The 14,663-nt window shown below is 35.8% G+C and overlaps 1 protein-coding gene across 1 annotated transcript; it reads left to right on the top strand.

Moving 5' to 3' along the window:
- Positions 1–3,247: 3,247 nt before the first annotated feature.
- On the top strand, positions 3,248–7,874 carry LOC117315590. Its single transcript, XM_033869852.1, has 2 exons — positions 3,248–3,548; positions 6,506–7,874. Exons 1-2 carry the CDS (start codon positions 3,284–3,286, stop codon positions 7,504–7,506), a joined length of 1,266 nt encoding a protein of 421 aa, XP_033725743.1. The 5' UTR covers positions 3,248–3,283; the 3' UTR covers positions 7,507–7,874.
- Positions 7,875–14,663: the final 6,789 nt, after the last annotated feature.

Genomic DNA, 14,663 nt, shown 5'->3' with positions numbered 1-14,663 from the left:
GTTGACACGTACCGAATTGTTCCAGTTCTCGGTACAACGTTGCATATATGGATATAGTGTATGCATCGAATTTCAATTAAACTAATTGATCAGTATTAATCGACTTATCTTTAACATTGTGCGATAACCTTAGATCTGAGCCTTCTAGATTAATTGATATGATAAATGTTAATTAGACTGCTGTTTTGTAATATGTAACGATGTCATAACTTTGTTAATGAGATAGCATTATTCACGGTGATATATATTTAATACAAAGGCAATCTATTGGCCTAATGGGATTTTAGAGAACTTAAATGCATGTTTAATTTAAATCGAATGATTGATTGTAATCTTATATGAAGGAAAATGATGAAAATCCTAGTGATTAATTATCAAAAAAGAACAATAGCACTTATCTGACGTTTTACAATTTAAATGAATTTGCATGTATGGATTTCTTTAAAATTCAAGGTCATACATTGTCGAAAACTGGCATGTCGGGCGACTCATTGTTGCCCATCCTTTGAATTTATTTTTATTAAAAGTCGCGTTATTTCCTTTAAAATTCATCTACTAGGACCAATTGCGCATTTAGATTTAAAATGACAACGAAGTTTGATATGTCAATGGATTAAGAATTCTACAAATGATTGTTCAGGTGTATATTGTCCTATGAAAATTTTATCATTATACATGAATAATATTTTAATAAACAATACACTGGCTGTTATTATATAATCAGTTAGATATATCTGAATATGTAAATTTCAGTTTAAAACAATTGTAATCATTTTCACCAACCTATTCAAATCACTCTAGTTGGTTCAGATGGGCACAAGCGAAGGTTCTTACTGGAACCGATGAAAGGCTACGTGACCGGTCAGGTGAAGTCATGCCTTCTAACTTCTGGTTAGGGAATCGAACTCCGACCGCTTAGATGAAAGGCAAGTGTATTACCGTATACAATAAGGGAACACATCTCTTGGTTTTATGCAAAACGACCTCAGGCTCTGTATCCTACATTGATTTAATTTCGATATAATTATCCTCGGGTTGTACCACTCTTTGGACAGTGTATTTTGGATTTTAGACTTGAGAACAGCTGTGTCTGTTTCCTATAGAGAAACACAAAATATTTCATATCTCATTTAAATATTTCGTTTCGAGCGTATCTTAGACACGACCATGTTCATTTGCAAATTCGTTTAGCTAATAAATAAATAAATAAATAATAATAAATAAACAAATAAATAAATAAGCTGGAAAACATTTAATTGACTTTTAAATTGATAAACTAACGTTGTACATAATCTAAAACAAGATGAATATTTTAATTAATGCAACCGCAAAATATCAACATACTAGAAGGTAAATAATTAATCAAATTCTGATATAATAGTTTATAATATTTCAATAAACATGAACATAGCCATTATAATTATTTGATATAATTAGATTAAATATATGTAAATAGGCCTGTTTCAGCTATTGTTTTAATGAGGTCTAAATTTACATTTACAAATTAGAAACAAAATTTTTGAGCGGGTATCATATGACAATTATTGTAAGAATACTGAAATCGGCTTTGGGAAGTTAATAAATAACATAACAACTACAACTCACATGTAATTTTAATGAAAACAGTTCCCTAGTGACTTACCTGTAGAACACGGGTCGTCTATTCATACATCTGTCAGTGGTCGCATGTTTAGTCGATGTCTAATTTTAGAACACGGGTCGTCTGTCAGTGCTTGCCTGTTTTGTCGGTGCCTAATTTTAGAACTGAAATATTTTCCAGATTTTTTTTAGCGTAGTCGGGACGACTGCGCTAATTCACGTCCACGCTAATAAATCATATTTTACAATTTTCCGTGTTTGCGCTAAAATTTGGCTGCGCTAAAATAAGTACGTTTACAGTAGTCTGGCGACGTCATGACGAGGAACCTGCCAATTTCAAAACGTGTAGAATTATCCCCTATTATTATGAAATATGTATCCTTGTCGATAAAATAATTATAAAATTTTGAATGACATAAAAATCATAGCGATGTATATCTGATATGGAGCATAACACCACAATTAAACATATACTGCTTTAGCTTATAACACTAGAAAATCTAAAAATCCAAAATAAAAGCATATCCGGTAATGTACTTTCCATTGGCACCATGGAATACACAGCGAGAAACAAAAAAATACGTAACTTCTATCTTCTTCAGTCAGATATTGAACTATCCCATTGATACAATGTACTTATTTCAAAATCTGGGCTAATGCTTATGAAGAAGAGGAGATTTGTAATATTTTCTCAGACACCTCACAATGTTCATATCTCTAAATGGCGGTATGCGGGCCAATATGGTATACTAACGTGATAATATTGTGGGCATATTAAATCTATGATAAGGATAATAAAGATAAGATATAATGTTTAAGGTACCAAAATACTTTACTTCCCTCAACGAATTGATTGGTGAGGCAGCGAGGGTTGAGGAGCCCTGGGATCAGATCCCCAGCAACATGGCCCGGTTTCATCAACTTAAAACTGTCCATGGGAAAGCATCATTAAATTGATGAACCGGGGGCCTGGTGTCTTCAACGTAGACGACATTTACATATTCAATTTGTATTATCATAACCCCAAAATACCAATCATATTTCCCGCGGTTGACACTGGAATTAGCGGGAAATTACTTTCTCTGCCAGTCTGACCGCCAGGTGGCGGTACTTGAGGTACCTGTGGCACGTGCAGTGCCAGGTCAGTTCAGGCAACGCACTCGGTGGTCCAGGTAGAGCTAAAATTCTTAACCAGAGGAAATGACAGAAACGTCCTTAGCCGTGGTCTTAGACAGCATTAAGGAGCAGAGAAATGAGTTAACGAAGTATTTAGACTCCAAATTAGAGACCTTGAGGCAGGAATTAAGTACAGAAAACCAGGAGGCTGGGTTCAAAAAAGTGAAGACTGAGCCGGAGTTCACGTGGAAACGGCAGGGTAACAAAGAACAATTTAAGTTTAACAGTGGCATTCAGGAAGATGTAACGCAAGCGTTATGGGCCTTACGTATGGGTAAAACTGACTATTGCTGTGAGCTATTGGAGAAGAGTGTTTCCGAGATCAAGGGGAGAAATAAGCTCGTCAAGTTGGCAGACTCGTCAGAATGTGGCTGGGAGACAGTTAAATGTTACGTTACTAATCCGCTCGCTAGTGATTCGGAGGACGAGAAGAAAATTAACAAGGCAGAAGCAAAAGCAAAGAAGAAAAGGAAAGACAAAGTAGCCAAGAAGGACAGTCGTGCTAAGTATGGCAGGGTATACGGCGGTCCCGGTCGTTCTGGTGGCGGCGGCGCTGTGCTTAGTCAGCTACCTAGCACTTCCGGTGGGAACACAGCAGGACAGACATTTTTTCGTGGCCAACGAAGAGCATGGGCAGGTGGAGCATGTTTCGGATGTGGAGATTTCAGCCATTACAGGAAGGACTGTCCACTCAACACAGGAGGCAAACAACAAGGAGTACCAGGCGGGTCTAAATGAGTCGGTGAAGGAAGGGTCCAAGGACTTGTTGTTAGATAAGTATTCACCCAATGAGATAGATTGTGCTAAATATAGCACATTTGTCGGGAAAAGTAATGTTTCGTTAGAGGTTGCGAATGGTGATATAAATATGATTATTTCGAGTACGAACAAGGGGAGAAAGACATTTATGTAAGAGGGAGATTGAAAAATAGCGCAAACTTTTGGAGATCTATAGGAGCCAGTGTTTTTGTGATGGACGTCATTGAAAATGGCTATAAAATTCCGTTTTATTCTTTAACAGAGAGTGTAGCCTTGACAAACAACAAATCTTCTTTGTCTAATGGTGAGTTCGTTTTAGAAGCTATAGAGCAGTTGGTTAGAAAAAGGTTGGTTCAGGAATGTGTAGAAGCTCCGTATATTGTTAATCCATTGACAGTTTCAGTCCAATCCAATGGCAAAAAGAGGTTGATACTAGATCTTAGGGCTGTGAATGCGCATCTGTGGAAGGAAAATGTTAAATTTGAAGATATTAGAGTGGCTTTGTTATATTTGCATACTGGTTCATGGATGTATAAGTTTGACATACATTCAGCTTATCATCATATAGACATTTTCCCAGCTCACACACAGTTTTTAGGGTTTTCATGGATCATAGATGGCAAGATATGTTATTTTAAGTTTTTAGTATTACCTTTCGGGATAAGGACAGCCCCATATGTTTTCACTAAGTTGACAAGGGCATTGATAGGTAAATGGAGAGGAGATGGCTATCAGATCTTAATGTATTTGGATGATGGTTTGGGATGTCATGATGATAGAGACAAATGTAGGAAACAGGCCTTGACAGTAAAGAGTGATTTGGTTTTATCAGGGTTTGTACCAAAGGTAGGGAAATCATGCTGGGAACCGATTCAATATATGACGTTCCTAGGGGTAGATGTAGATTCCCTTAATGGGATACTTCATATTCCACCATATCGGGTAGATAATGCCAAGAATGGTGTAGGTGACATCTTGAAATTAGTCAATTCAGGGAAAAGCATACATGTTAAGAAATTGGCAAAGTTTGTGGGGCAGATTATGTCAATGTCTGTGGTGCTTGGGAATGTTACTCAGCTCATGACTAAATGTCTTTCTGTAGATATTGCAAGGACTGAGCATTGGAATGAAAGTTTGAAACTTGGGATAGAATCTGTGTTTCAGTTGGAGGTTTGGTCCAAGCATTTGGAGGGTTTAAATAATTGTAGACTTCAATACCATCCACAATGTCACAGAGTTGTCTTTTCTGATGCTAGTGGGTCTGGCTATGGGGGATATTGTGTTGAATCTCCTTTCGGATTATCACAAGGCATGTGGAGTATGGAGGAATCTGAAAAAAGTTCAACATGGAGAGAACTCAAAGGTGTATATAATGTGTTGAGTTCATTGTTGGAGTATTTGGCAGGTCAGAGAGTCAAATGGTTTTCAGATAATCAGGGCACTGTTTCAATAGTAGAAAAGGGCAGTATGAAGACTGATTTACAGGATGTTGCTCTAGATATTTATGATCTCTGCTGGAGGTTTCAGATAAAACTAGAGATGGCGTGGATTCCACGGACAAAAAATGAAAAGGCAGATTACTTGAGTAAAATAGTAGATCCAGATGATTGGGGCATATCTGTGAAAGTGTTCAAACAACTTGAGAGGTTGTGGGGGCCCTATGATGTGGATTGGTTTGCCAGCGATTATAATACCAAGGTTAGTGTATTTTTCTCCAGGTATTGGAATCCTGGTGCAGTAGGTATGGACGCTTTTACTAGTGATTGGTCAGGTAGGAATGGCTGGTTTGTACCACCTGTATATTTGATCAGTAGAGTTCTGTTAAACATGAAACTTTGTAAGGCATTTGGTACTGTGATCATTCCAGTATGGATGACTGGGCGGTTTTGGCCAATTTTGTGCCCTGATGGGAAGGCTTTCATTAAAGCTGTGAAAGATGCCAGGTATCTTCCAGAAAGTGACAATGTTTGTGTATCAGGAAGAGGCAGCAACTCGGTGTTCAGTGAAAAGGAGCTTCCATTTAGGATGCTAGCATTGTATATAGATTATCATTAAAAATGTATGTATTGTAAATATTGTAAGCTCCAGTTGAACACTTATATCCAGTTAAACACATGAGTGTTTAATGGTTTTAGATACATAGTTTTGTAAAAGGAATGTAGGGGTTGATATTTAGCATTGTTTCAATGAGGGTATGTAGGACACATACTCCATATGGAGAGGTCTAAGATTCGAGTTTTGTTCGTATGAATAGCTGTGAGCTAGAGGTGTTGAGTTGGGGTGTATGGATAGTGGCGGATACTAGTGGAGTACAGGTCATAGTACCTGGATATTGATAAGCTGAGAGGTATAAGTATACATACCTGGCTAGTAGTGGATTTTGGTGGAGCACAGGTCATAGTTCCTGGATAATGCATAATTGGCTAGCTGAGAGCTAGGCAGGTCTGATGACAGTATCTGGCTAGTAGTGGTTATTAGCGGAGAACAGGTCATAGTACCTGGATAATGACTAGCTGTGAGCTAGGGAGGTCATAGTACCTGGATACTAGTGGAGTACAGGTCATGGTACCTTGATATTGACTAGCTGTGAGCTAGGGAGGTCATAGTACCTGGATACTAGTGGATACTAGTGGAGTACAGGTCATGGTACCTGGTTATTGACTAGCTGTGAGCTAGGGAGGTCATAGTACCTGGCTAGTAGTGGATACTAGTGGAGTACAGGTCATGGTACCTGGATATTGACTAGCGATTAAATTGTTGACCTGATTGGCAGGTATATGTACATGATTAGTTATGCGTGTATAATATATATTGTAATTGGTTGATTCTTTCAACTTTTACTGGTTTGGATATAAATATGGTAAAAAGCAATATCATTCATGTATATAGATGAATGAGTTCGTTGGTCTAGTATAAATAGGAATATCTCGCACATTTAGTACATAATACTAATTGTCTCTTTTGTTTACACGTTTGTTTTTGCAGGCTAATGGGACAGAGATCAATGGACTTTCTGAAAATTTAAAAGAACTTGCAAAAACTATTCCAGATCTTTTGTGTAATTCCAAAGCAGATAGCACGGTCAAGAAATATTATTATAATTTCAAGAAATGGGTTTTATGGGCAAGTAGTAATGATGTCTGTGTTTTCCCTGCAAAACCAATACATCTTTGTTTATACTGCAGTTTTTTGGTTCAGACAGGTGCTAGTAAAGGTGTCTTAAATGATGTATTTTATGGAATAAGATGGGCTCATAATATTGTAGGGTTACCATCTCCTACAGATTCTTTGTTGGTGAAGAATTTATTTGAAGGTGCAAAAAGAAAACTTTGTAAACCAGTTATCAAAAAAGATGTGATGACTGTGGAAATTTTAGAAAAAATGTATGACAAGCATTTTGATGGGAAAGATTTGGTTGCACAGAGAATAATTACTATTTCTTTATTGTGTTATGCAGGATTCTTAAGGAGCGCAGAGGTATTGAATTTGATGAGATGCGATATTCAGTTGTCCTCCACCCACACAGAGCTTTTCATAGAGCAGTCCAAGACAGATATATACCGAGACGGCTCCTGGGTTTTGATTGCTAGAACTGATAACAAGTTATGCCCAGTGAGGAATCTTAAAATCTATCTGCAGTTGGCAGAGATCAGTGACAGTAGCAGTGAGTATATCTTTCGGAATGTGACAAAGTGCAAGGATCGATATACCCTAAGGAAGTGTAATAAGCCGATGATATATTCAAGACTGCGAGTATCTTTTTTGCATCATTTTTCCAGTGTTGTTCCAGACATTTCGAAATATGGTCTTCATAGCTGCCGAGCAGGAGGGGCTACTGCTGCTGCGAATGGAGGAGTGGTTGATAGACTTTTCAAGCGCCATGGAAGATGGCGGTCAGAGACGGCTAAAGACGGTTACGTTAAAGACAGTGTGGTAGAAAGATTATCTGTTTCTCAAAATCTCGGTTTATAAGGGTAAAGGTTAGGGTTTAGAAGTGGGTGGAGGACTGTGAATTTAGCATTCGCCGTAACATATATATATATATTATTGAGACAATTTTAAATAGTGAGAGTTTAAACAATGTTTTGGTATCTCGATCCCGTTCTTTAGGTTCATCGTTAGTGCGTTGTGGACAATCATTGATTGTTTGTTATTGCCACCGGGGGGTTGGGTGTGGCAGAGAAATCATATTTCCCGCGGTTGACACTGGAATTAGCGGGAAATTACTTTCTCTGCCAGTCTGACCGCCAGGTGGCGGTACTTGAGGTACCTGTGGCACGTGCAGTGCCAGGTCAGTTCAGGCAACGCACTCGGTGGTCCAGGTAGAGCTAAAATTCTTTTTTATAAAAATCATTTTGTGAACTATATAACTACAATATGAAAGTTAATGCATATATATGTATTATAGATGTATGGATAGTAATGGTATGTATATTGAATTGTAATGTTGATAACAAATTGTTATTAAATGGCATCGTTAGTGCGTTGTGGACAATCATTGATTGTTTGTTATTGCCACCGGGGGGTTGGGTGTGGCAGAGAAATATACAAATGTATATACATCTATATATATATGTAAACTGAAGCACCGCTTTTTGCGTTTACTGTTATATGAATGCAAGAGGATATGGACATTTCAACTACTTCTATTATCAACAATTGCATTTTTATACTGACTACGAATATTGCTGTTACAGTATAATAAATACAATGAAAGTTCAAAGGTAAATGCAACTTTATTTCTTGTTGTGATACCTATGTCAATAGAATATAGGAAGTTTCACCAGCGAGAGCATCAATATATTCATACGCGGACTTGACTGTTTGCATTGTTCTTACAGCATAATGACAATAATGGTAGTTCGAATGAATAGGTAACAGTGTTATATGAATTCTATGTCTACTGCATTAAAAAAGCGATGACGATAGCGTTGTTTGAAATATTTGTTTACATAGTAAATATTTGTAAAATACCAATAGTATTGTGTATGTTAATGTCACTGTTATTCATTCTGTAACATATTTTGTGGAATTTCGATGTTATGACGTCCGGTAGCGGCGTCAAATCGTGTTGAGACACCAGGCGGTCGACCAGCAGAACTATTAGTGGGGTCAACTGAGAACACAAATGACCTGAATGACACCGCCGTTTCATGCCGAACTCTCAAAGACATTGCACTTCCCGTCTTGGTTGATGCGACAGTTTTATTTGTTTGTTTTTCTAAGCTGGTCATAGTATTTGTTTGCATCTGATTTGATTGAGGCTTATTCGAAGCTAAATTTATGCTGCCATTCTTCTCCGACGTCCGGTATTCTTTTTGTTTGAGTTCATACTGCATTTGACGTAGTTTCTGGCTTTGCAATATTTGAAGAAGTATCAGGGTCGGATTTGATATTAGTAGAAATTTTATTGATAGTTTCGATCTGTTGAGAGGCGATCGATGTTTGACGAAGAAGAAAGGCTTGAAGACATTGTAGGCTGTGTGTTTAGAATAGGTTAGGATGTTTGTACTTGGTTTCACAATCTTCCGCAGTTTTTGACCGTCTGTTGTTGATGTATTGTCTTTGACTAGCTCGTCATACATTACATGATATTTATCCAATACATATTTGATAGTATTAGATATGGTATCTTAATTAGTTACGGTAGAGGCTTTCGTTTAATGACCAATCCCTAAAATGTTTACAGGTGCAGTATGTTTTTGAATGCTGCTAGCAATTTCATTTGTAGTAGTTTTATCCGAGGTTGCATTGACAACAGGATAAATAATCGCAGTGTTATGGTCACTAGATAACCCGGAAACTGCATTGCTGTGATTGTTTGATGCTCTGCTATATATAAACGAAGGTTGATGTTTATTTATACCGGTACGCTTACTGCAATCACTTTGTGTTTCGATATAGTTACTTAATTAATACAGATAAAAAGTCAATTACCTTTTTATTAACAAAGACCGGATCATCCCAGGGCAGACTTGATTTGGTAATTTGTTATCGCAGATTTGCAACGTCGACGAAATGAACTGATGGAACTGGAAGATAATTTCCTGCTGTTTTTATGCACATGTTGAGGGATACGTATTGTTTTACTGTAATCTCGAACTACAAAAGGAAGTAAAAGCAGGTTGATCGATCGCGAAAATTATCCCACGCGTAATGTTTACAAATCGAAATTGCAACCCCCCCACCCCCCGTATTAATAGATTTGTATTGTTAGTGTATTCGACTGTTGGCCAGTATCTTGGCTGCTTAGAACATTGCTACTTGCTACTTTTGATATTTCTCATATTGTTGATTTTAATTACAGCGCGATTTTCCGTTGTTGTTTTGAAATTTAGATTGTTTGATGAATCGAGACCGATAGAAACTAGCGTACCCGGATGTACTACACTCGTAGGTGGGTTGTTTGAATTTACAGACTTATTTTGTGAAGGTTGTTGTTGCATATGATCGTTGTGCACCTGAATAGGTCCAAGGAAGTCCCGTCGTTTCAATGAACCAGGAATATGTAGTTCAGATACTGTCTGAACATTTTTGTTAAGTTGGAAATTTAAACTTACTATACTGATAAAGCCGACAGCAGATACATATAATTATTATAATTTTGTTTTAGGTAGAAGCAGCCGTTGTCAATGCGTGCTTGCCTTGATTAGTTTGTCCAATACCATATATAGAACATCAAGACATTTTATGTCTCTATGCGTAATGAAGTTCGATGGGTTCGATTAATTGTTTTAGTTCTCACTTCTTTGAAGATGTGACTTATCTCAGATTTAACCTATCCTATATTTCACCTAAATATGTATAGCGGTTCTCTTCGGTGAAGCAGAAGACGCTTACTCTACCGAAACACATGGTCCTATTATTCTTGTACATTTTCAGTGGTAACAGATTTAGTCTACGTAATTGTGTTCATATTTTGCCATATTTTTTTATCGCTTTTGACTAAGGTTTACGGTCTCAGCATTGTATCGGTATTTTCTGAAGATTTTGTGTTCGCTTTGTCGATTTTGACTTAAAATTCCGGTTTCGTCATTTTTTCAATATTCTCAGTTAAGGAGTTCGTGCACTTCCACTAATATTAGACCAATTGACATATTCTATGGATTCCGACTCCTTGGCCACTAACACTGAGTATAACGAGACAGTACATGATGCAGTGATATATTCAATTTTAGCCATATACTGTTATAAATCTACATTTGTAATTTTGAAGAAGACAAAAGCATAAACTAATACTAATGTTTAGAATAATCAATAATTGCACTCCAACTTATCTCTTCAATATCATACAGCCATTTTTAAATGTAAACAATGTCTATACCTTCAGAAATAATAGAGTCTTCAATATACCACAATCACGAACTACTAGCTATATGGAACGTTTCTTTCCTTCAACAATGACTATATGGAATGCACTTGACAGTACCGTAAGAGACTCTACTTCAGTTTCTTTTTTTAAACGTAGTATAAAATCAACTATCAATTTGACTGTATCTGAAATTTTCATCAATTCTCTTCCGAGGAAACTTAGCATAGTTTTATGTCAACTAAGGAATTTTAAAAGTAATTTAAATAGTGATAGATTCCAAGATCACCTGGTTGATAACGCTTCCTGTGAGTGTGGTGCATCTAGAGAGGAGACTGTGCATTTTTTCTTTCAATGTGGATGTTCCAACTTTAGACACAATATTACATCCATTTATAATTTATTAGGTTATATAAATATTCATTGCTTATTATACGGTATTATCAATGCATCTGATAATTTGAATAATTTTATGCTTAATCATGTTAACTTATATATTAAATCATCTAAACGTTGCTCTATGTGACATGATGTTGGTAGTAAACATACTATATATACTGATATATATTCATATCTCTAACAAGTTTTGTTTTTGTATGTTATAACAATATTCTAGTATGAATGTGTGAATGACTGTGTGAGTGAATCTATATCCTTGTTGATTATTTTATTACATTCAAGTCATCGTTTGTAGGCCTGACAGAAAGATGCTGTGCTTTTACTTCACTAGAGATTAATGCTACTTTTATGAATCTTAGCAATGCCATTGGACTATTCAATAAATTATATCTTCTATTTATGTATTGCAAGGAGGTGTGTGGTTCCTCTCACCATCTTATTCTAATATAAATACATTTAACTTCCATACTTTACAATTATACTTAAGGATCAAAAGAGGGAGTGTAACATCTTTCTGCCAGGTCTAACCTGAAGTATCTTTGGAAGAAGACTTATATAGGCTTGGCCTGTTGTCTGATTCTTTTAACAATGCTGTATTTGCATGCTTAAATATTTGTATGTATTATATATGAATTGTTAAAAAAAATATTTTGAAATGAAAAAAAATTGTAATTTTTAAAATTTATATTCTAATATTTAACCGCGTCGCCATTGTACAATCCAGTGCAACAATGTTGCAGACCGATGATATATACTTATTTCTTTTAGCTCAATATATATATATATATATATATGATATTTCTATGGTTTCGGAGCAGTTGGTCTTACTCTCCTATTTCTTGTTCAGAAGTTTCCATACAAAATTGTTTTGATTACCTTGTTACCATTGAAATATAGAAAATTATTCATTCTAATTCTAGTGAAATATATTGGATATTACTGAAGATACTATTAGTTATCCTTTATATATTTCCCCCATTCAATCGACTTTGAGATTGACCAAGGGTTGGGTATTATTTCCAAATTATTTTTGTCGATAAAATAAAGATGCATCGATATAGAATATTCAAAAGATACATGTGTTTGCTTAAACGCATTTTGTGACAATGCATTTCCCCATCGCGACAAGCGCTACCTCCTTGATTGCATGACATAATCAATCCTTAGCTATATTAATTAGTAAGCAGCCGATCGATAGTAACACCGAATGATAGATTGGACACGTGTTATCTATTTATATGCGATTGATGTGCATTATAACTAAAATTGAATAAATGATGTCTTTAATCAGAAAAGTCTTGGCCTACTTAGCTGCAATTTGTAATGTAACCATTTGAGATGAGTTTTTTTTTCATTATCTCTCTAAAAATATGAACTAAATATGTAGATGTACAATTTACCACAAAACACTTTTGAATGCATGCACAACACAGCAGTTCACAATATCGCATATTTGACATTTTGGCCTACATTGTATGTTGAGATGTTTGGTCGTCTTCTATTCATCACCCCTTGCGTCAGTAAGGAGTTATGTAGGCACGGGGCTGCTGTATGATACAGTCTGATTCATTTTACTTCCACTGTTTCTAACTCATAATTTGTCCTAAAAGCTGCTAATAACTTGTGTCTTTTGCATACTACTTTGATAGACATAAACACTGAGAGAAAAACAAGATGTTTACACTAAATATTATTCGCTGAAAAATTAAGACCTGACATTTAGACCAGGTATTCCGAAAAAAATTAAATATACCGGGTATGCCTCGTTCTCAAAGTGATAACTGGTGTATACACGAATTATCCACTGTTATATCAGGGAACACCGAACACTTTTTTTTTAACGTCCTATTAACAGCCAAGGTCATTTAAGGACGTGCCAGGTTTTGGAGGTGGAGGAAAGCCGGAGTACCCGGAGAAAAACCACCGGCATACGGTCAGTACCTGGCAACTGCCCTACGTAGGTTTCGAACTCGCAACCCAGAGGTGGAGGGGTAGTGATAAAGTGTCGGGACACTTTTACCACTCGGCCACACCGAACACACCTAGCTTCATATCACAAATCGAAATAAATAAGTTGATCACGTAACCGTTACACTTTGGAGACATTAACTGCGAAATAGTATTTAAATCTCATTTGTCTCCAATATGATTACATATTTGATTGTATTTATATTATTTGGAACGACATGCATAAAGGGCCTTTGATAATTACATGATTTAAACAAACAATTACGAAGGCGAGAGTGATGTTTCAGTTTAAACAATTTCTGATATAGTTTTCCTTATTTATTAAAGGGCGGTCTTTTTTTATTCCACTGTTTTAATGCCAGAGGCGACATATGTGGACATGACTCAGTTGCGGTTTACCATACGTACACCCTTCCTCTCTCTTTACAAATATCTTTATGTTTAATCTTTCATCTTTTATTCGTTTTACAGAGTCATATATATTGTGGAGAATAAAACTAAGTAGAATATCAATTGAAAATTTCCATTATCATCATTTACGAAAGTTATTGAAAGGAATGTCATATTCAATTATAAGCACGTTTGTCGAAATGAGCATTCTTATTCTGATATGTATTACAATGTATGGATTTCCAGTGACTCAGTGACTTATTACACTGTAATCAAGTGGCTGATCCTTTGCAACATCACAATGTTGTTAATTGTCTTAACCAGGAAAATCAAAAATTAATAATATTAATTGCATTATGGATTCTACGAAGATAAATGTACGCCATATAATGCACGATGACAATTTCCTAATTGCTGAATTTTATGACGCTCTTTACATATTTTATTAAATAATTTATCAAAATTTTGCCTTTCATATTTGTCGTAATGATAAAAAACCTTTCATATCACCGTTTATGATGTAACCACCTAATTTCATTTCAGTTAATTTCGAATCAGAGTCATATAATTCGTCGTTACTTTGATGTATATGGTGATATATATATACATATATATATATATGGATGCCACGAATTGCACTTACTACCCCAATTACATGATTAGGTAGAGGCGACTGAACGTGTATCTTCTCTATTGACAATGCGTCATGTCTCATGTTTCACCTAAACTTAAGCAGCGCTCGTCACTCAGTATACATACAAAATTATCATCACTCTAGTGATTACGGTTTCATGAATACATGCCCTGGTACATTAAAAAAACTACAACACCATTTTTTTCGTAATTCCCGCTCGTTTGAGCGTCTCGTTTTCGAATGAATTAAGGTTCCTTGATTTGTCGGTATACGCTATTGTTTTTCTTTAAAAGAAATGATTAACAGGTGGTTTGGATAGTATAATTAATTAATCTTTAATTAATGATAAGAAATAACAATGAAAAGATATAAGTTAAAATAAAGGTCTTGACAAAATATTTGAAAACAAGTTTTAAAAGGCCGTGACTA

The sequence above is a fragment of the Pecten maximus genome, chromosome 17 (assembly GCF_902652985.1).
Source record: "Pecten maximus chromosome 17, xPecMax1.1, whole genome shotgun sequence".
NCBI lineage: Eukaryota > Metazoa > Mollusca > Bivalvia > Pectinida > Pectinidae > Pecten > Pecten maximus.
This window is presented reverse-complemented; position numbering and strand designations above follow the sequence as displayed.

Bases quoted from the DNA above. Each gene is read 5' to 3' on its own strand.
- LOC117315590 (XM_033869852.1), top strand. From the start codon at position 3,284: ATGGCAGGGTATACGGCGGTCCCGGTCGTTCTGGTGGCGGCGGCGCTG. The intron at 3,549-6,505 runs ATAAGTATTCAC...TTTTGTTTACAC, and splicing joins GTCCAAGGACTTGTTGTTAG to GTTTGTTTTTGCAGGCTAAT.